This window comes from Malus sylvestris, chromosome 5, assembly GCF_916048215.2.
Source record: "Malus sylvestris chromosome 5, drMalSylv7.2, whole genome shotgun sequence".
Lineage (NCBI taxonomy): Eukaryota > Viridiplantae > Streptophyta > Magnoliopsida > Rosales > Rosaceae > Malus > Malus sylvestris.
In genome coordinates this window covers 29546519-29569681 of record NC_062264.1, presented here as the reverse complement: position 1 = coordinate 29569681, position 23163 = coordinate 29546519, and the positions used below count along the sequence as shown (strand labels likewise).

Here is a 23163-nt window from a genome sequence, read left to right as displayed (position 1 = left end):
AAAGGACATTTATAGCATCACCAGAATTACGGTAATAATTTACAACTAAAGTTTGTTTTTTATAAGATGTTAAAAACTATTGAAAATGTGACTTTAGTTCTTGATATTCAATTTTTTCCATATAAAATCTAACATAATTTTTTTTCTCGAGTAAACCTAGTGACTAAACTCTACATAAGCAAATTCCTTTATTATGTTTGACTTTACACATTATACGTCTTTTGGATGCCTAAAATACCGTTATTTGAATGTTTGATGTAGACAATTAATTTTAAGGAAAGCTAATGAAAATTGTTTTAAAACTTTAAATTTTAACCAAAAATATTCTAACAACTTTATTTAGGTTTTTGATGGGAAATAACTTTATTATTTAATAATAAGAACAAATGAGAAGGACTTCAAAACTTTACATTCTAACCAAAAACACTATAATAAATTTAAGGCCAATTTTTTTTTCTTGGTCCCTATGGTGACATGGCACTTTCAATGTGACCCTTGTGGTGAAAAAGTTATTAATTAAACCCCCGTGGTGAGCCTTATTAGTAATTGAGGTCCAAATCCAAACTTCCGTTAGTGTTCCGTTAAATAAATGTGACTATCACGTGGATGAGTCAAATTCATCATTTCAATTCAAATTACATCATTTCAATTCAAATTACATTCTATTCCATGGACATCTAGCATGACTTAGGTATATTTTCTTTCTGGGTGAGTTATAACATGCACTTATTTTTCTTGTGAATTGACATCTAATTCCAGTGTACAAAGCAAATTAAAACAAAGGGGAGATAATTTACATTAACCATTCACAAAAGAAAAAATAACTTCATCATTTCTCATACCATAATGTAATTTGCACACTAATGACAAAAGCATATATCCAACCCATAAAAAAATTAAAAAAATTAAAAAATTAAAAAATAAAAAAGAACAAAGACAAAAGTATGTCTTCCACAATATATTGTGGTTCATCATAAAAAAGTCATTAAAAATGTTTTCCACAAAATAAACAAATAATCTAGTTTTTCACAAAACAAAATCAATTCCTTTCGCTTCATCATTTTTTTTTTTTGCAAGGTATTGTGCTTTTTCATATGTTGATTTTGCATGTTGTGCATTGGGGCCATTCCAGAAGGTCTCCAAGGATTTTTACCATTTGATGATATTGCAAAGGTCATTCCAGGACGTCTCCAAGGTGCATTGAAAGGTTGTGTACTGCGAGACTACGACCTGCATCAAACCATACTATGAATTAAAGACAAAATTGAAAGGCATATATGCAGACTAGTACAAATTGATAGAAGAATTAAAATTCAAATTAGACTAAGTCTCTAACTCATGATCAAAGACATGTTGGCCTTGGAAAAAAAAAACAATAGTTTATTAAATGTATTAGGATTTCCAAGCGAAATCATACCTAAGAAATTAGACGCGACTTCACATTCACCTCTTCTCCCAGCCATTGACATGGTTTTATAGATTTAGTTTCATTGCGTTTAAGATTTTTTTTTTTTTTGTAAAATTTAATTTCAGTTAAACCCTAAGTCATACTAGATGTCCACCGCATACAATGTAATTTGAATTGAAATGACGAATTTAACCCCTCCATGTAATAGTTACATGAGTTTTAACAGAAGAATAACGAAAGTTTGGATTGGACTTCAATTGGTAACAAGGCTCACTATGAGGGTTTAATTAACAACTTTTTCACCACGAGGGTTACATTAAAAATGTCGTGTCACCACGGGAACCATGAAAAAAATTTCTGAATCCACTTCAAAATTTTAAATTTTAACTAAAATTATTTTTTCGGGTTCTTTGTCATCTTTGAAAAAAAAAATTAGTGGTCCTCTCTCCTCTTTTCCTCTTCATATGTACCCACCTCTCTCTCTCTCTCTCTCTCTCTCTCTCTCTCTCATCTGCATCTTCGTCCAATTCTCACTCCTCTCTCGTATTTCACCATTTCCAACTTTTATTTCTCTCTCCTTACTTTTTCTTTTTAAATTCTCTCTTCACTCTCCTTTCACCTTTCCCAACCACTCCATATATATTTATCTAGGGAAATTTTACAGAGATTAAAATTTTAAATTATATTTTGTAAATTAGGTGATATGTTTGTTGATTATTGAATTATTACCTAAGTGTTGATTAATTTTTTAGTGCTGACACATTATTTAGTTTAAAATTTTAGTCCTCCTAACATATCACCTATGTATCTATATCTTGAATTATTTTTTTATGAAATTTTATTTATGACAAACACTTAATTGTTTGTTAATTTTTTTTAAATAGTACAATTTTGTAACTTATTCTTACACAAATAGTGCCATCATTTCTAGAAATAGTGTCACTGTCTAAAAATATTGACCATTGTTTCTAAAAATAATGACACTACTTCTAGAAATAGTAACTGTTTAGAATGGTGACAGTGCTTTTAAAAATAATGTTCCTATTTTTTAAAAAGGAATTGTTATTGGCACTCCAAAATTTTCATTCTACACTCCAAACTTTCTATATATAAAAAGAAAAATACACTTGTGAGGAGTGTAGAATGAGATTTTTGGAGTGCTAATAACATTTTCTATTAGAAATAGTGATCATTGTTTCTAGAAATTTATTATGTTTAAGAAAAAAATCTTATAAATAAAATTTATTAAGTGTTTTGTATTAAAAAGTTCTTGATAATAATTTTGTTGAATTTTTCCATCTGACAAATAATCATATTATTATGTCTTGAAAAAGAGGACTAATTTTTAAATGTTATACTGTTTAGGCCCAAAAATATTGTTTGGGCCGAGTTAGATCTTTCTCGGCCCAGAAGTCGTGTACAGGTGTCACTGGAGATATTTAGCCTATGGGCCGCACGGTCGAAGTTAGCCATATCCTATCAGAAAGTGAAATGTGGACAAATCCTGTTGTGAGAGTGAGTCTCGACGGGATTAGGATGCTATGTTCGAAGTCCTAGTAGGAGTAGGATTGGCCGAGATAAAATTGGATCATGAGAAGGAGTTTTAATCCGGGAGTGATTGTGACACACCCCGATCCTAGAATCAAGGCGTGCTGGCCGTCACGCCTTGATTCTAGGATCGGGGTGTGTCAGATTGGGATTCAATATAGGTTGGCTACTATAAATAGGGAGGGAAGACATCGAAATTAATCTCTCAAACTCACCACACAACTGCCCTGCGCAAATTCTCTCAACAACCTTGAGATTTTTTCTTTTCTCTTTTCGCCGACACACCTTCAGTTTGGACAAACAGCACTATGAAGGCAATCGGCGAACATCTTCAGTTTGGATAAACAGCACTGTTGTCGTAGAATCAATCGACCACGAAGCACCTTCAATTTGGATAAATAGCACTGCGTCGAGGCTGACTGGTTATCTATCCAAGGCTCCGTCGAGAAGGATTTCTGAATCCTTATTGGTTGAGGTCATCTCGTTAGCCTTCTCGACGAAGTGATGTGTTACAATTTATTGGGCTCAGTACATTGCACGCCGAGTTATTTTATGATTGGATACTCACAAGTGGGATTTAGAGTTCGGCATTCCGACGGCCGAACCACGTTTACTGTTAAGACTTATATCCGCTTTGAGTATTTGTGCCCTTACACTTTGGTGTCGATTCGACGTGAGTTTACTCTGACGAATACCATCATTGTGACCGAATTCGACGACGACGATTTGTGAATTTTGTAAGAATAGTAGCCTTGTCTTCAGGTTCAAGAACCCAAGAGGTTGAGATGTGTTCCTTCCTCGGTCGCAATCGCAAGACGCAGAAGTCAACCGCGCACCCAACGTAACATCAACACATTTTACTCCTCAACTGAACTCGACCGATGAGTTGGCACGCCCCGCATTCAACCGAAGGACATAGTTAGCTTATAGATTACTCGGCATGCGTACCACATAGGCTTGGTAGTTTTTAGGGTCAACATTTTGGCACGCCCAGTGGGACCCAGTGCTAAAACTAAGAAGTTCATGCCAATTGAGACACGATCGGTTAAAAAGAAAACAGCTATGGGAAAATTAACAATCGATTTGCCAATTCAGAACATAGGATAAAATGTATCATAGGCACAGAATCCCCTTAGCGCCATGACACCTGAGTCCACAAGCGTGACTCGTCGAGAAAATGAAGTTGGTTTTGGCGGTCAGCTTTGCAGTCTAGAAATCCCTAACAAAAACACATGCGTTCTCAATGAAGGGATAGTGGAAGACTGTGATGAGGATGATGATGAAGGCTCTGATCCACCAACAAGATCGTTTCTTCGAAGACTACTTGACAAACAGTCTCGAATGGTTGAACAGACATTTAGTTGAGGAATCGATAAACTGCACGACTTGATACGCAGTACCAGTGAGACACAAACCAGATTGCTTGAAATACTGGTTAGCAAGGTCTGCGACGACAGGTCCTTCGATTTTTCCCTACAATTGCTGCCAAGAAATAATGTCTTACCAATAGTACAGGCTGAGCCAATCCCTGCTCGGCTCAAGCCAATTGACTTAGAAAAAATAGGAGGATCAAGTAGCAGATCAGATGGATCCGATCAGAGAGTGGAAGCAACATCCGTCGATATGACCGAGGTTTAACGGCTGATTGATTCGGCCATGAAAAAGGGGCCGAAGTTCCCTAAATTCATCCACCCATATCCATCTTACGTGGAAAGGTTCGAATATCCTAAAGGTTTCAAAATTCCAAATTTTAGCCTTTTCGTTGGAGAATGGAGAATCGTCTTTATCCTCGTTAGAACATGTGGCTCGTTTCACCGCACAATGCGGAGATGTTAACAATGATTTTCACAAGCTGCGGTTGTTCAACTTTTCATTGACAAGCTCAGCATTTACCTAGTATATCAACCTCCCACCTAATTCCATCTAAAGCTGGGAAGAGTTGGTCGAAAAATTTCACGAGCAATTTTATCGGCCAGGGATGGAAATGTCAGTTTCCTCATTGGCGAGGATGGCTCAAGCATCTGATGAGTCACCAATGGATTATCTTACCAGATTTAAATCGGCTAGGAATTGGTGCCGAGTACCTCTCCCTGAAGTCGAGTTTGTTAAACTTGCTTTGAACAGACTCGATGTAGAATACAAAAAGAAATTTTTTGGGGCAAACTTTCAAGATATGTATGAATTAGCTCAGCATGTCGAGCAATATGATTATTTGCTCCGAAAAAAGAAGATATCGAAATCCCCATCCCGAGGGATGATTTACAAAAATCCCACTGTCAGTTATGCATCAACTGAAGGCGAAGAGTCTCAATACGTCAGCGTGGACGCGGCCAAGATAGTAATAGATAAACCATACGTTTGCATGGCATTAACTCAAATTAATTCCAAGGAGGTCAAAACCCGTTCGACCACTAAAGAAACAGCGAAGACATCAAAAGTTTATACCTTTGATATCACAAAGGCCGAAGCAATTTTTGATCAATTGCTATCAGCACAGATCATTAAACTTCGGCCAGGGCATAACATTCCCAAGGCCGAAGAACTTAAAGGAAAGACATATTGCAAATATCATAACTCGACCAAGCATGCCACAAACAATTGTGTCATATTTCGTGATGATATCCAGAGCTGGATTGACAAAGGAAGTTAAAGTTTCCTGAAAAACGCATGACGGTTGATACGGATCCATTCCCTTCGGCAACAGTTGGCATGGTAGATGCCCGTTTGCCCAAGAACAAAGGGAAAGAGAAGGTCGAGTTTGCCCCAGTACAACACATCCTAAAGTAAAGCTCCCAGCCTTGACTCAAGATCGACCTATTTTCCAACGCGCCACCTACCGAGCTCTCAGGATCGGCCATAGTTGAACCCATGTCGAACTATAGCGAAAAAGAAAATGGCGGGCCGATAGTACAACACATCCTAAAGAAAGGCTCTCAACCTCGACTCAAGATCGACCTGTTTTCCAATGAGCCACCTACCTAACTCTCAGGACCGGCCATAGTCGAGTCCATGTCAAACTCCAACGAAGAAGAAAATGGCAGGCCGATAGTTTTGTGTAGCAATTGTAAGGCACGAGTTGTATTAACCGAGCCCAAGAAGAAACTGCTTCAGATGTAGATGCCGACTTCACGACACCAATCGGCGATTACAGTGGAACCGTTAAAGGAACCTGGTGAAGGCCAGCGTCAGAAAGTATTCGATAGGCTCAGCCCAAGGAAACAGACAGATGGTCTTACATTGGTCAGACGACGCCTTGATTTTGACGCACCGTTTAATAACGAGGATTATTATTCACGTAATTACAATAGCTCGAGCTCATCAGCAAATCCAAAAACCTTTAGGGCATCTAAACCACGTGACCAACGTTGGTACAGCTACAATTCTCCTACTGGCATGTATACTGCACTTTCCAAATCTCAGAAATGTCGACGTCAACATATAGATTGCTTGGCTCGACGGCAAGCGACCCAGCTTGTTTCAGCCAATGAATGGCAGCCGAAAGAGACGATCAGAAGAGGAGATGATCGGCCAACCCCAACAATCATGGCTGAATTACAAGGGTAGAAGGAAACCAATCGTGACTTCAAAATTACCATTGAAGAGTCTGAGAAGCGCATCAAACTCCTTCTTCGGCCCAGGGAGATGAAAACTCATTTCGAGCAATTTAAGAAAGAGGCCGAAAGCCAACTGCCCCCGTAATCTTTGAAAAAACCATTAATCAGAGCTCGACAGAATCTGCAACCCCCCATTCCTCGGTGAATCATTGGAATATATGAAAGAATTTCACAAGAAATATTCCTCCAACGATTTGTATGGTTTGCCCAAAGCATGCCAAAAAGCTCTTGACCTGGCATTAACCTGCCCCGATGCTGAGAAAATCATCCAAAAAACCACTGATCCAGTAATGAAAGCCAGATTCCAGCACATTCGAGAGGCTAGGGTTCTCGGCTTCGAGGTTGACCCATACACGGACATTGACACAGCCGAACTCCCTTTTTCTCTTGAAAACCTTCAACACATTCGATATCACTTTGAAGTTTTTTCGACCGTATCCTTGTTCGGTTTAACGAACGATGAGAAAGATTGGGTGGCATGTCTGGATCTTACCTGGATACAAGGAATGCCCGGGTCGCCTATGAGGAATGAGCTCGTAAAATGCGGCAGGAGCAGAGTCCGACACCAGATGCATGCAAGCCCGACGACGACAGTCAAAAGGACACAGAGTCGGATTGTGTGGCACAAGCACACGAATATGTTGAGACACACAACGATCAGGCCGTGAATGCTCCAACACACGATGCTCTAGTCCTCACCAACCCGAAAAATGACGACCAGGATCTCATGGGCCACTCAGTCCTTGAAAATATGGAAATCAGCATGGTGCATGTTCTACCTGCCGAATTTCAGCTAACTACACACCAACCAAGTTCCTTGGACGGTGATGTGGTCGCCAAGGAAGCAAAACAAGTGGATTTCGTCACTACCACTGAAGATGAGTCAACAAATGGCGACGATAAACTTAAAACAGCCTTAGACTTCTTGTTTCCCCGTTCTTCCTCGACTAATCTTCAGCATTTAAAACCGTTGTATGTCACGGCCCATATTGAAGGCTACCCAATCTCTAAAATTTTCATCGATTGCGGAGCAACAGTCAATATCATGCATGTATCTGTCATGAAAGCATTACGACGATCCAATGACGAACTCATTCTTTCACGAATAACCATGAGTAGCTTTGTCGGTGACAAGTCTCAGACCAAATGAGTACTCCTTCTAGAGGTCAACATTGCAGGTCGCAATCACATGATCACATTTTTTATCGTCGACTCCAAGACCGAATATAATGCTCTGCTTGGTAGGGATTGAATTCATCAAACGAATTGCATTCATTCTTCGTTATATCAAGTTCTCATTTTTTGGGATGGTAAATCTGTTGTGGTACACCTGACCGATACTCAGCCGTTTGAAACCAACATGATTCAGGCCCGCTATTATGATGATCACGTCCGCTATAATACTCTACAGGGTTTTAATGAAGATGGACGGCCGACTCAGATCTCAGTCCAGAAAGCCATCGAGGTAGGCACCGAGACTGTCCACCAAGATTCGACAAGACTTGGTTTGGCCAATTTACTCCTCACCACTGATGATTGACAACAAAAGGGAGAGACGTCGGGCTGCAGTTTCATCCACGATGGAACGCTTGCTGGCCCATTGGTATGCTATTTCCAAGCATCCACATTCGGGCATCAACTTAATCGATTTTGACCGAAGAAGATAACGGCTTGGTACTATTGTTGGACAAAGTTCAGGCCGCACCGACCGAGCTCAACGACCGCCGACCCCAAGTTAAGGATCCTCTAGAGGAAATAAATGTTGGAACGGCCGACGATCCTCGATCGTTATTTATTAGTGCATTATTACCCCCATGCCATGAAAGTTGAACTCCATCAATTACTTCACGAGTTTAAAGATTGTTTTGCTTGGAGTTATCATGAGATGCCGTGTCTCGATCAGACCCTTGTTGAACATGAATTACGTATCAAACTTGGTTGCAAGCCTTTTCGACAACCTCCTCGACGATTCTTGATTGAAGTACAGATCGACATAAAACATGAAATTGTTTGACTGTTAAATGTCGCGTTTATCCGAACTGCTCGATACGTCGAATGGTTAGCGAATATTGTACCGGTGCTAAAGAAAAATGAGGCCCCACGCATTTGCATTGATTTTCGAAATTTGAACCTGGCAACACCCAAGGATGCATATCCCATGCCAATTTCAGATTTACTAATCGACGTCGCGGTTAACCATGACATGTTGTCATTCGTGGATGGACTTGCCGGTTATCACCAGATATTTATTGTCGAGGCCGATGTTTATAAAACTATTTTTCGCTGCCCGGAGGCACTTGGAACCTACGAATGGGTAGTCGTGCCATTCGCTCTCAAAAACACTGGTGCCACATATCAACACACAATGAACACCATTTCTCATGACCTGATCGGCACGACCATAGAAGTGTATATTGATGACGTCGTGGTCAAATCGAAAAGTCACCAAACGCATATTGATGATCTTCGGCAAGCCTTCATTCGCATGCGTCGACATAACCATAAAATGAACCCAGCCAAATACGCATTTGGTGTGTCGACCGGTAATTTCTTAGGTTTTCTTGTCCACCATCGCGGCATCGAGGTAAATGCGAACAAAGCTCGGGCGATTATTGACGTCCCACCCCCGACGACCAAAAAACAACTCCAGTCCTTGCTCGGGAAAATAAATTTTCTTCGCCGCTTCGTAGCAAATTCCGCTGGCAAAATGGCGGCATTCTTTACACTTTTGAAACTTAAGGACTCAAATAAGTTTGAGTGGCGTGAAGAACATCGAGCGGCTATCACGCAAATCAAGGTTGCTCTTGTAACTCCACCCGTCCTCATAACGCCTCGACGTGATAAAAACCCCTTAAGCTATACATTTCAGCGGCCGAAGAATCCATCGGTTGCCTCCTCACATAAGATACTGATGCTGGGCGAGAACAAGCTATTTTCTATCTCAGCCGAAACCTCAGCCCTCCAGAAATCAATTATTCACCCTCAAAAAACTTTGCTTGGCTTTGTTCTTCGCCGCATCAAAACTCTGACACTATATGCTCCCATCCGTTACTCAGGTCATCGCCCAGACAGATGTCATTCGATATATGCTTACTCAGCCAAAAGTTAAAGGTCGAATCGGGAAACGGACACTGGCACTATCTGAGTTTAGTTTGCAGTATGTCCCATAAAAAGTCGTCAAAGGACAAGTGCTTGCTGATTTCTTAGCCCATCATCCCTTTCCATATGGGCTTAGAGGCAACAACGTTGAAATCGGAATGGTGTGAGCCCGTGATAATTATTGGACGATGTATTTCGATGGTTCTAGTACGTCGACATCGACTGGCGTGGGGATCGTACTGCAGTTCCCACACCAACACCGTTGGTTCTTTTCTCTCAAGTTGGATTTCAATTGTACCAATAATCAGGCCGAATACGAAGCCCTTGTTATCGGCCTTAGCGTACTTCATGATTTGCACGCTGCTCGTGTCCTCATTTTCGGTGATTCAGAACTTGTGATCAACCAACTCAATAGAACTTTTCGGTGCATGAGTTGCACTCTGGTGCCCTATTACATGGTTGCCAGTTACTTGGCCAAGTCATTCGACGGTATCACGTTCAATCATATTTCTCGTGTTCGGAACACCATCGCAGACAAACTCGCCGAAATAGCCTCTGGAGCACAACTCCTGGGGGGCAAGTTTGGCCGAATGATACCCGTTTTACGGCAATCGTATCCGGCTTTGGTTAATCAACAAGTCCTACAACATGACCAAGCCATCCGTACACGAGTAATGTCTTTGCCTTCATTGTTGGAACATGAAGATCCTGTAGATGTTTGCACGGTCGAGACGCTACTAAACGACTGGAGAAGGCCAATTATGCAATACCTTGATAATCCTAGAGGCAAAACGACCGAAAGACAAGGGTCCATGCCACAAACTATGTCTCGTACCAGAATGAGTTGTATCGAAAAGGCGATGATGGTTTATTACTGTTATGCCTCGGCCCGCAAGAAGCTGCTCAAGTAATCACAAAGGTACACAAAAGAATTTACGGAGCCTATCAATCAAGACGCAAGATGCGTTGGCTACTTCGCCGGCATGGTTACTTCTGGCCAAGCATATTGAAAGATTGCATTGAGTATGCACAAAGATGCGTCCAGTGTCAAATTCATGGACCCATCCAAAGAGCCCCGGTCGAATTACTTCATTCGGTCACCAAACCTTGGCCATTCAAAGGATGGGCAATGGACGTGATCGGTAAGATTACGCCATCTTCTGGAGCAGCGAAACATGCATGGATACTCGTGGCAACTGATTATTTCATTAAGTGGGTCTAAGCAAAATCATTCGCCAAATTAACATCCAAAGAGGTTTGCGATTTCGTGAAGGAACACATTGTGACTAGATTCGGCGTACCAGAAACGATCATAACTGATAATGGCACAGTCTTCAAAGCCGAAAAGTTCAAAGAGTATACGGCGAGCTTAAAAATTCGGCTTGAGCAGTCCACACCATACTATCCATAAGCGAATGGGCAAGTCGAAACAAGTAATAAGGTTTTGATCGGCATTCTCAAAAAAATTATAAAAGAAAGACCTGGCATGTGGCATTTAAAATTGAATGAAGCCTTATAGGCATACCAGACTTCACCCCGGTTGGCAACGGGGACCACCCCATATGCGTTAACTTATGGACATGATGCGATGTTATCGGTCGAGCTAAGTGTAAATTCTTTACGCGTGATCGAGCAGAGTAGTTTGTCCAACGTCGAATACAACCAAGCCATGTTACAAGAGATTTGGAAGAAAATCGGCTTGACGCTTACAATCTTCTAGTGGCACAAAAGAAAATTACCGAGCGAGGTTATAATTAAAGAGTCAAACAAAAAACTTTTAACGAAGGAGAGTTAGTTTGGCAAATTATGTTACCCGTGGGAATTAAAGACCCCAGGTTCGGCAAATGGTCGCCAAATTGGGAAGGACCGTTTGTCGTCCATAAAGTTCTCAGTAATGGGGCGTACCACCTTAGAGATCGAACCAGTATTATTCATAAGTTGCCAATCAATGGAAAGTTCGTAAAAAAATATTACCCAGTCACATGGGAGATGCAAGAATAAAAGCTTGTTTCATTTAATTGATAAGTCGGTTTACAGTCAAACAATTCAAGGGTGATGAAGGAAGAAGAGTTCCAAGGAGGGCCTTCAGCTCCAACCACCTCACCTCGCCCATTATAACCTCAGCCTGCCAGTACTTCTTGTCCATCTTCAGCTACTCGACTCGCTTCGCGTTTGTCGCGTATTCGGTTAAACAAGATTTGCAGCCCAACTCAAAGTCCCTCGCAAGATCAGAAACAATGGCCGACCTTCGTTTTTCCAGTTCAGCTATTTAACGGTTGAGGTCAGCCAGGGCCTCCTTTTTCACCTTTAAAGTGTTGATCTTCGGACGAAGAGCGTCTCGAACTGCCATTGCAGCTTTCAAGTCATCGTCAGCTCGAATAACGTTTTTGAAAATACTGAAAGATTCCCGAACTCGCTCCAAGGCAGATGACGCCTAAACGATAGCTCCGGCGCTCAATTGACCATCACTTCCAAGGTCGTTTAGGCATACACCCAACAAATCAAGACTTTTACGTTCGAAGACTTGTGAAGCGGAGAGAGACAAAACTTCTTGCAACCGAACAAAAGTAGCTGATTCGGCAAGTTCAGTCGTAGCTGCCGAAAGACCAGCCGCTCCAGAAGTGCTTGAAAGAAAAGCATCGAACTCGACTTCCCATGAAGGCTGCACATGAAAACAGTTTTAAGCGCAAGGAAAATCACAAAAGAATATAGCAAGAAGGTTTTTATTTTAAACCTGACGAGATGAGACTTCGGCCATGTCTTCGGGTTCATTGCTCGAACCTAAAGAACTTAATGGCTGAGCCCAATGTTTTAGACTACTTTTTAATTCACACTGCTGATGAAGGTTATCTACGTTCGATGGCCATTGAGTTGGCCAGGAAATATAGATAACACCTTTCGGCGCATAAAATCTTCGATGAAAGGAATAACTGGGTACCTGACATTTAATATTTTCTCGGTTCAGACATGTTATAACTAGTTGACAATGGAAAGTAATCGAGCCTTACAAAAGTTGAGGTCACTTTTTGAAGAGGGATGCCAAGGTCTTGGCCCTGAGGGTGAATTGGAGTTTCTGAAGTCACTTCAGGCTCGACCATAGGCTTCTTTCCGCGATCGATCGCCGGAGGATCAACCTGATCGGCTACCTCAACCACGGGGGAGGATCAACGGGAGAAGCTTGGGTTGGTCGAGAGCGACTCGCCAACGGAGTCTCGTCGCTCTCATCATCCTAAACAAAAATGTTAATAATTGTTTGTTACTGAATAAGCAAAAGGATTTGACAGCATAATCGTACCTCTTCTAAGATGACAATCGAATGCTTTGGATTCTTGGAGAGATCATTCCCAAGCGAAGGAGTCGTCGCCCCCAGAACGGGTACTCCTGTTGACCCTGGAGCTGCAGCCAAGTCAACCAAGGGTGCAACAACCAGCTCAACCACTACCCTAGGGACCTCAGGTGTTGGTTGAGCTTGGGTTGCCGGGCTAGCCGGTGAAGGCCGATTATCCGCCGAAGTTTGAGCAACGAGAGTAGGAGGAGAGGCACTTAGGGTGGTCGTCCCAGTGGTGTGGTTGAAGATAACATGAATCTCCTGAGCTCCTTTCTTCGCCAATTTCTTGACGTATTTCGGAGGATGGGGAGTTTCACCTATCGTCTCAGTAACCGATTGAAGTCGTTTGCTCAGCAGGTTTTGTACGGTGGTTTTGATCTTCTTGGATGAAGGGGCCAGTTTTTTCTTGACCACTGCCGGGGCGACCACGTCCGTCTGTTTTAGTACTCGACCACCTAAGAAAGTGAAGTCCCGTTAGTAGAATTACCCAAATGTCTAAAAGAAAAATATAGGTAGAAACAGGGGTACACCTTGGGGCGCCTCTTTAGATTGAGGGGCGGAGGATTTCTTGGGCCGGTCACCAAAAATTTTGTTGACTACTTCCTCGACCGAAGTGCCAAAAAAGTCATACGTATATTTTTCCCACCAGTCGCTGAAAATATCAACGCCGAGAGATTCAGGAGAATTTGGTTGAAGACGAAATTTCCTACATCGTTCCTGAAATTATTTCTCGGCGTCCCCACACTCCTTTTCTGAAGAACCAGATAAGCGTCCTCGGGTCAAAAGGGAGCAAGAAGAAAGTAAAGGCAATGGGCAACCTTGGAGGTAACCAAGCTGCCAGGCGGCAAAGTGGGGGTGATAAACTTCCCAACTTGCTCAATGAGCATCACAACCAAGGGGAAGGTCGCGAGTTAGCACGAACGACCCCAATTTTGATGAAAAGCGGCATCCTCGCTGTCATTCCAAGTCGATGTGGGAAGCCTGGTGGAGCGAGGATATTCTTGACGATGACATATTAAAAATTCGGCATTAGAAAGGACATTCAGGCTGAAGAGGTGTTTGAAGACTTATTTGGCTCGGTGATGAGGCACTGGTCGGGAGGCCAATTGAAGGCCGAATGCTACAGTAAACTGGAGGTCGGAGACTTCTGGCTAAAGCGTGGAGAAGTAAACCTACAGCCAGAGTTGGAACACCCAGAGAGGTCCATTCTGGTATGGGTCAACTTTGTTGAGGGTCGCCTCTGCTAAGCAGCGAATGAGGTTGGCAAGAATGGCGGGGATGAGCGCAAGAGAGTGGCCACTAGCTAGGGTTTCCGCCACCAGCATATTCTCGACCAAGCATTTATTCGACTTAGTACAACAAATGAATTTATTGTACCAGTAAAACAGGAAGGCCTCGTGTTCCCCCTTTCGAAGACTCGTATTTCCTCGACCAGCAAAGTGGAAGATGAGGGTGTTGTAGTTCAGAAAATTCTTATGCAATTTCTGAACATCGGTTTTTTAAGGCTCTTGACCTTCTTGGCTCAACATCTCGACAGCTCGATCGTCAAATAATGTCTTGAGGTCAAGGTTGGAGGGGCATCCAATAAGGGTGGCATCAACCGGGATGCCAGAAGGAGAAGTCTCAATGATAGCCGAGATGTCGAGGATGGTAAGGGTCATATGACCGAATGGAATAACCAGGGTGTTGGTAGCCAAGCACTAGAGACTAAGAGCTGCCATAAGGAGCTCTTTATCCATTGCAATCTCCATGGTCGAGAACTTGATAGCGTCGTAGATACCAAGAGTTTTCCATTCTTCACCGAAGAACCTTTCCATCCGAACGACCCAGGCCACCCAATTTGCATTAAGCGAAGGCAATGATCCTTGAGGTTTTGTTTGGCACCACTTCGACCAATCAAATCCTTGCAGCAAACCTACCAAACAGTATTTTTTGAACAGGTTGGTGATGGATGATGGCAACGTATCCTTGAAGAGTGAGCCCAGAACTTGGTGAGTAGTGTTTAACTCACCCTCGAAACGCAGAGTCTTGACAGCGTGCTGATCGATGAAATCCTTGCACTTGTTGCACTCATAAAAGAGTTGTAAGACAAAGGAGGCCATTGAGGAAAGGTTAGAAATTTCTGAGATGAAAATGTCAAAATTCCTATTTTTGAAGGTTTTTAAAAGAAAACATAACGTCAAGAAAATTTTAAAGGTTTGAAAGAGCGTAAGGTACGAATTGAAGAGATCTAGGTATTTATAAGCATTTGGGAACGGAAGGCTAAACGGTTGATTTTCAAAATCAAGGGTAAAATCTAGCGGGAAAGATACTAATCATTGTATAGGTTCAGAAAATCAAGGCGAGATGATCGAGGTTTTCGCTGATTAAGGACGCACAATGGCGTGTTACGGCGGTTTTAATGCAAGAGAGACGTTTCGGCGGTCACATGGTTTCAAGTATCATGATTAAAGGCTGTTAGGGTAACCAGGGGGTTGACACGCAGCATGATGGTTTGAAAATCGAGATTGTGGGATCACGTCTCATAAGTGCGCTTGGTGGCAGTTCCCGAGAGTCGGTTTCACTTCTTCAAGGTCGAGGCTCGAACCAAGGAGTATAGGTTGACGACCTCAAAAGCGAGAGGGTAATGTTTGGGCCCAAAAATATTGTTTGGGCCGAGTTAGATCTTTCTCGGCCCAGTGTTGGATAGGCTAGGTTTAGATTCTCTCTCGGCTCAGAAGTCATGTACTGGTGTCACTGGGAGATATTTGGCCGATGGGCCGCACGGTCAAAGTTGGCCATATCCTATCGAAAAGTGAAATGTGGACGAATCCTGTTGTGAAAGGGAGTCTCGACGGGATTAGGATGTTATGTTCGAAGTCCTAGTAGGAGTATGATTAGCTGAGATAAAATTGGATCATGAGAAGGAATTTTAATCTGGGAGTGATTGGGATTTAATACAGGTTGGCTGCTATAAATAGGGAGGGAAGACATCGAAATAAATCTCTCCAACTTACCACACAACTGCCCTGTGCAAATTCTCTCAACAACCTTGTGATTTTTTCTTTTCTCTTTTCGCCGACACATCTTCAGTTTGGACAAACAGCACTGTGAAGGCAACCGGCGAATATCTTCAGTTGGGATAAACAGCATTGTTGCCGTAGAATCAGCCGACCACGGAGGACCTTCAGTTTGGATAAACAGCATTGCGTCGAGGCCAACTGGTTATTTATCCAAGGCTCGGTCGAGAAGGATTTCCGAATCCTTATTAGTCAGGGTCATCTCGTTAGCCTTCTCGTCGAAGTGAGGTGTTACAGTTTATTGGGCTCGGCACATTGCACGCTGATTTATTTTATGATTAGATACACACAAGTGGGATTTAGAGTTCGGCATTCCAAGGTCAAACCACGTTTACTGTTAAGATTTATATCCACTTTGAGTATTTGTGCCTTTACACTTTGGTGTCGATTCGGCGTGAGTTTACTCTGATGAATACCATCACTGTAATCGAATCCGACGATGGCGATTTGTGAACTTCGTAAGAATAGTAGCCTTGTCTTCAGGTTCAAGAACCCAAGAGGCCGAGATGTGTTCCTTCCTCGGTCGCAATCACAAGACGCAGAAGTCAACCACGCACCTAACGCAACATCAACACATTTTACTCCTCGGCCGAACTCAGCCGACGAGTTGGCACGCCCCGCATTCAACCGAAGGACGTAGTTAGCTCATAGATTACTCGGACTGCGCGCCACGTAGGCTTGGTAGTTTTTAGGATCAACATATACATAATAAAAAATAAAAAAATAAAAGGTAAGAGAGGAATGAGTGACACGAGTGTGACAAAATGGAGAGATGGCGATGATGGGTGAAAGATGAGAAAAATATGATGGTAATGTGTGAAAAAAGGAGAGAGATGATGGCGATGTGTGAAAGAGGAGAGAGATATGATGGTGATAGGTGAAAGATGAGAGAGATACGATGGTATGGATAAAGAGAGGGAATACGAGCGAGGGGGGGACCTGGATTGTCTACCCTTCCCTCTCCCTTCCTATAAAATGTTGACGTGACTTAACCGTGATCCGTGACCACAAAAATAGGAGAGTATGAGAAGGGACGCGCTGGTCATGCGTCAACTCCTTTTTCATTTTTTTTTTTCATTCTTACTATATTAATTTTTGTTTTCATTTTTATTAAAGCTCAAAACCATTTCATTAAAGTTCAAACCCCTTTCATTAGATAAAGTTATAAGGTTGTTTTTTATCACGACATGTGATAGTAAACCCATTCCATCTATATCTTTGAGTTAGCCTAGGGTGCGTAGGGTATTTAGTTACATATTTCAGTTAACTTATAGGTAAGGATTCCATTTCCTTCCAAAGTAACTTAAAAATGGAGCATGCCTCAAACAATTGGTTCTATAAATGTTAAATATTTGTATTTTCTACATTTTTTTTATCAAACGATAAATTTTGTTGAATTAGAAATTAGATTAGCCACTAACGAGTTTTGAACTCATGCCGTCTAGTAAGAGCTCAACTCATTTCCACCACTATGGTAAATGGCCACTTGCTATTTCCTATAATCGTAGGATAAGTGCCTTAGTGAAAATATTAGGGTTAATTGAATGTAAAATAAGAATATTGTTGCTCCCAATCAAGTAGTATTTGATAAAAGCTAAAGTTTTATTATGAAATAATTGACTGCATTGGAAATTGCTCAACTCTTTAGGTTAGAGTTAAGTGGTAAGACATGCGTAAAAAAATGAAGGAGAAGACGTGAAAAAAGACACCATTTTCAGAACAGCAGACCCGCAGCCTTCATGATATATACTTCAATCTTGCTGCTGCTAATCATCAAATCACATTATTACTTCAGTTGAATGACTAATCCATGCACTCCCGCATCATGATATCAACCCAAAGTACTTCAAAGGCGTTGGTAAAGCTGAAGAGGAAGGCGTGGAGTAAGCAAAACCTCCAGCGGATTTGCTTTAGGCAGGGCAAGTCCCAATCCTTCCTTCATATCCACTGGCCCATCACCAACTCTGTTCATGTTAAATCCCTGAATCAAACGAGCCAGAACCAATTGCACCACATGCAAACCTAGTGTCATACCAGGGCACGACCTTCTACCTGCACTAAACGGAACGTACTCGAAATTACATTGACCTTTGAAATCCACGTCAGCATGGGTGGTCATGAACCTCTCAGGTTGAAACTCACAAGGGTTGGCCCACATGCGTGGGTCCCGCTGCAACTTCCAAATGTTGACTATTAAACGAGTGCCTTTGGGGACGAAGTAGCCACCGAGATGACAGTCCTCCATGGCCTCACGGAGGCCTGTGACTGGGCCAGGTGGGTATAAGCGTAGGGTTTCCTTGAGAATGGCTTGGAGGTATTTGAGGTTTGTGAGATCTGATTCTTGAACCCATCGGTCCCTTCCTACATGGATGTCCAACTCTTCCTGTGCAGATTTTAGGGCTTTTTGGTGGTTGAGGAGCAAGGAGATCGCCCATGTTAGTGTCACAGAAGTGCTTTCTGTGCCAGTTAACATTAGCACCTGCAGAAAAGGAAGGAAAATAAAAAACAAAATTAATCCAATTTTTCCAATCCCAGGTGATATGATATATATAATTGAACCTTATTTATGTTTAACAAATAACCTATATATTATGTGTTACATCGAATAATTTGTCACTTAGGTTACATTTGTCGTCAAATGTAACACACTTGTATTAAGTGTAATATATAGGTGTAATTGAGTGTAATATATAGTGTATTTGGGTGCATCATTTTGTATTTATGGTTAGGTATTAAAATATGAAAGTGTGTTAGATTCTAGTGGACTCATAACACCATGCCAAATATATAGTTTGTGCCATATGTATACTACACCAAATAAACTTACCAGTGCTGTTGCTTTGATGACATTATCACGGCAATGGCCAGAAATTTCATCCTCCTTAAAGTTGGATATCAGAACATCCATCAAGTCACTCTCCACCCTATTAGTCTTGCTTTCCAATCTTCTTTGTTGATGTTCTTCGAGCCATTTCTCAAGCACGTAGTCCAATTCCTTAAAACATTTCTTCATAGAACTCACGTGACCAAACAAACTGTCCAGCCACCCAAAACATGGCATAGCATCCGACCAGACAAAAACTCCAAAGAGATGCAAAGCCTCTTTTAATGCCCTTTCAAAACGCCAAACGTCACTGTTTTTCTCGTTATATTGGCCAGCCGTGAATCTTTTCCCGGCGATCAACTTCACGTTTATGTTGAACGTCAAGTGCTCTAATAACTCAGTCATATGCACTGATGACGATGACGTGGAACTTGGACCCACATTATCCTTTGTGCAAAGTAAGTGCAAAGTTTTGATGAAGGAACCGACTTCTGAGGCTCTGATGTGGCTTAGGGTTTTAACTCTTTGGCTCGAGAGAAGCTCCAGGGTGGCAAGTTTCCGAACGTCGCGCCAGTAGCTTCCGTACGGTGCGAGGGAGAAAATGGCATTGTCGTAACCCAAGTACTTGCCGCCGGCTGTACTCGGTCGTGTGGCGAAAACTCTGTCGTTTTTTGTGAACAATTCTTGGACTTGTTCCCATGCGCTGAGAAGAAGCAGTTCGTGCTGGCCAAGCTTGAGTGAGTAGATGGGTCCGTGTTGATCAGCCATGGCTCCGAGGATAAGTGCAACTGGGTTTTCGCCACGTAGCAGAGGGAGGTGACCTACGAAGGGCCATGCTCCCGAGGGTTGAGGGACTTTAGGCAACGTGGTATTTTTGTTGATGGTGTTCTTCTTAGTGTTTGCTATTGCTATGATCCTCAAGACACCATAGAGAATTAGAGAAGCTAAAATTGTATGAATGATTTGGAATGGAGAAATGATCGAATCCATGGTGGTGAGAGAGAGCTGAATGGTGGTAAGATTGTGTGTAGGATATGGTAGATTTTGGGATGTGTATTTATAGGATTGAGGAAGGTCATACATTTGACTGTTCAAATGGACAGACAAAATTGAAGGAAATTGAGTTTCGTACAAATATCGTGCTTGGCAATTGAAATCCACACGTGTTTCATGAATGATTTACGTAAAAAATAATAAATGTTATTTGATTCAAAATAATTTTATATTTTACACAAAACTATAAGTCAATTATTTGCACATAAAATAATAATACATGCAAATAATTTATATAGGTAAACATTTGCATATCATATATTTATAATTGTATAGTTAACTCTTGAAATAACACAGTTTTTCACTCCCGCAAATAGTGCATTACTATTTGAATTTTAAAATGTTAGATTGCTTTAAAAAGAAGGCTAGATGGAAATAATGATTTCACGGGAAGGATTTATTTTATTTTATTTTATTTTTTTGAAATTATGCATGTTAATACTTAACGAAATTCATCATTATTTTTTGTAAAAATAAGATTCTTTAATTTAAACGCCCACACACAATTTGTGAGAAAAAAATTTTATTTTTGTTTTTGAAATAGAAGGAGAGAGGAAGAGAGTGATAGAGAATGTGGAAGTAGGAAGTTTTTATTTATTTTTTTTTTTAATTTATTTTTTTAATTAGAGATATGTTAGGATTACATGTAGGTGAAAGTTTGAAAAAAAAAACAGCAAAATTTGGTTGTGTGAAATTACCTTTATGCCCCATATTTCTTATTTATGTTCTGTTTTAATTAGAGGGTTAAACTGGTAATTTCATAGAGTTTTGGTTGACAATGAGTATTTTATTAATTAGTAGAGATATTAATTAAAATAATTAGGGTATTTTAGATAATTTATAATAATAGATTACTTATTTCCCACAAGTTAACAAATTTTAATTTTGAGTTTTATTTGGATGTTTAAAGATATGAGTTTAAGTTTAAGAAACAAGAGTTACATGGCCTATCTCTTTTATTTATTTATTTATTATTTTTTGAATAAACCATAGTATCTATACTAAGGTGGTGGGGAACTAGCTAAGCCTCACCAATAAGCTAGCAATATTGTGATTTAAATTCGCATTTGACGAAAATCAAACTATAACCTTTCACATAAAAGTAGCGTAAACTCTTTTATTTATATTTTTGCGTTTACTCCCTACTCATCAATATGCATTATCCTCACGTTTTTTCTAGTTTTTTATGCTTGTCACGCTGCAAACTTTTAATTTCAGAGACAAATAAGTATAATTAATTATTAGCCCCAACATGTTGTACCTAGTCGAACGATATGACACACGTATGAATCGAAAGATCATGAGTGGTGCTAGCTTCGATTTAAACCTTATATTTAAGGTAATGTTATACACAAACATATTTTCACTTCTCATATAATTTTTATTATTTTTTATCATTTGATATTCTCTTATTCATGAAAACCCTAAATTAAGAAGGGTGTTTGAAACTACCACTCCTATCGAAAACTAGCGTACAACATTCTTTATCGTTATTAACTTTTTTCTTCTAATGATTCTTTCTTAATCCAACTGCCATATTTTTTAATATATGAACCACAATATTTTTTTCCAAGAAGACTGGTGTTGCGAAAGAGAGCTGACAGGTGGTAAGATTGTGTGTAGGATATAGCTGACAGGTGGTTGATAGATCATTCATTTGACTTTTCAAATGGACATACAAAATTGAAGGAAAATGAACCTCGCACAAAGGTCCAATAGACACTTACCTACGAAAAAAGAAATGTAGCTAGTTGAATGATATGACACATGCATGAATCCAAAGCTCGTGAGTAACGCTAGCTTCGAGTCAGGTTTTATATTTAAGGTAATGCTATACATGAATTTATTTTCATCTTTTTCATATTTTTTGTTAATTTTTATTTTTAAATTTACTTTAATTAATTCAATCCAACAATAATAAATTAAAAAAGATTTGAGAGGTAAAAAGTGACGTGGACAGCACCACCCATTGTATGAGGATTTCAAGTCATGTTAAGATATCGTGTTTAAAACTACCATCCCTAACGAAAACTAGTGTACAACATTCTTTGTTGTTATTATTATTATTTTTTTCCTTCCAATGATTCTTTCTCATTTCAACTGCCAGAGTTTACCTTTACATATGAAGCACTATATTCATGTAAATGTTTCACAGTGCCCCAGCCCGGCCGACCGTATTTTTTTAAATTACATTCCAAGAACCCTAATGTGTTTTGCTTTTAGAAATATAGATTTAACATTAATAGTGAAAGCAAACGAAACTCATCCACAGGTGTTCCGGTGAGAGTATCTCTTTTTAACTTAAGTTCGACCCCAATCGACCGCTTACGTAACTTAAACCTAACTCCATCCCTATTCAGCCTCACTGGTTTGGCAAACCAAGGACGTGCGGATATGTACAAGTACGATCAACGTGGGAGAAAAGGGGGACTGATGTTATATGTTCCAAATTATTGACCACATATTTATGCATGATTGGATTTGTTAGGCTTTGCCGCGGTCCCCCACCCCAAACCAAAACACTCCCACCACCAAAAAACAGGAATTGTTACTTAGAAACTGATACAATGACAATACTCCGATGAAGGCCCCCACCCCAAAAAGGATAAGGATTGTCTGCTCTTCCACTTCTGGTGTCTTTCTTTACCCTTATGTTTTGTGTTGTTACGGTTAAACCATTTTAATGTTTTATATTGTTTTTTTTTATATAATCAAACAAAAATGAATAGTAATATAAAATGTTGACGTGCCTTAACCGTGACCACACAAATAGGAGGGTACGAGAGGGCATCAGAAGTAGAAAGGCAGACAATCCTTGTCTCCCCAAAAAACCCCCACCACCACCACCCAAAAAAGTAATTATCACGTGGAAACTGATACAATGAACCACACCACAAAAAAAAAAAGAATTATTACGTGAAAACTAATACAATGACAATACTTTGAAGAAGGTGGGTAGGGATGAAGTTAGTAATTTTTTCCAGTGAGGGCAACCGAAAAATAACTAAGAAAATTTTATTATAGTATGTCTTATACTCAAACGATAATAGGGACCATTTTGAATGATAATGTATTACAATTTCAATGTTACAAAAATTTTAGTGTTGTTTGTACCATACTTAGGGCCTCCGTATTTAGATCTTGTATAAATAATCGGGGGACTCAAATGTAATTATGTAATAAATGAAGGGGCCAATATGTAATAAGCGAGGAGTTCTTATTCCATAAAA

General features: G+C 40.5%; 1 protein-coding gene across 1 annotated transcript; it reads right to left on the bottom strand.

The window, feature by feature from the left end:
• Window positions 1–17639: 17639 nt before the first annotated feature.
• LOC126622163 (dimethylnonatriene synthase-like) lies at window positions 17640–19922 on the bottom strand. Its single transcript, XM_050290828.1, has 2 exons — window positions 18884–19922; window positions 17640–18535 (listed from the first exon to the last, which is right to left on the bottom strand). Exons 1-2 carry the CDS (start codon window positions 19868–19870, stop codon window positions 17903–17905), a joined length of 1620 nt encoding a protein of 539 aa, XP_050146785.1. The 5' UTR covers window positions 19871–19922; the 3' UTR covers window positions 17640–17902.
• Window positions 19923–23163: the final 3241 nt, after the last annotated feature.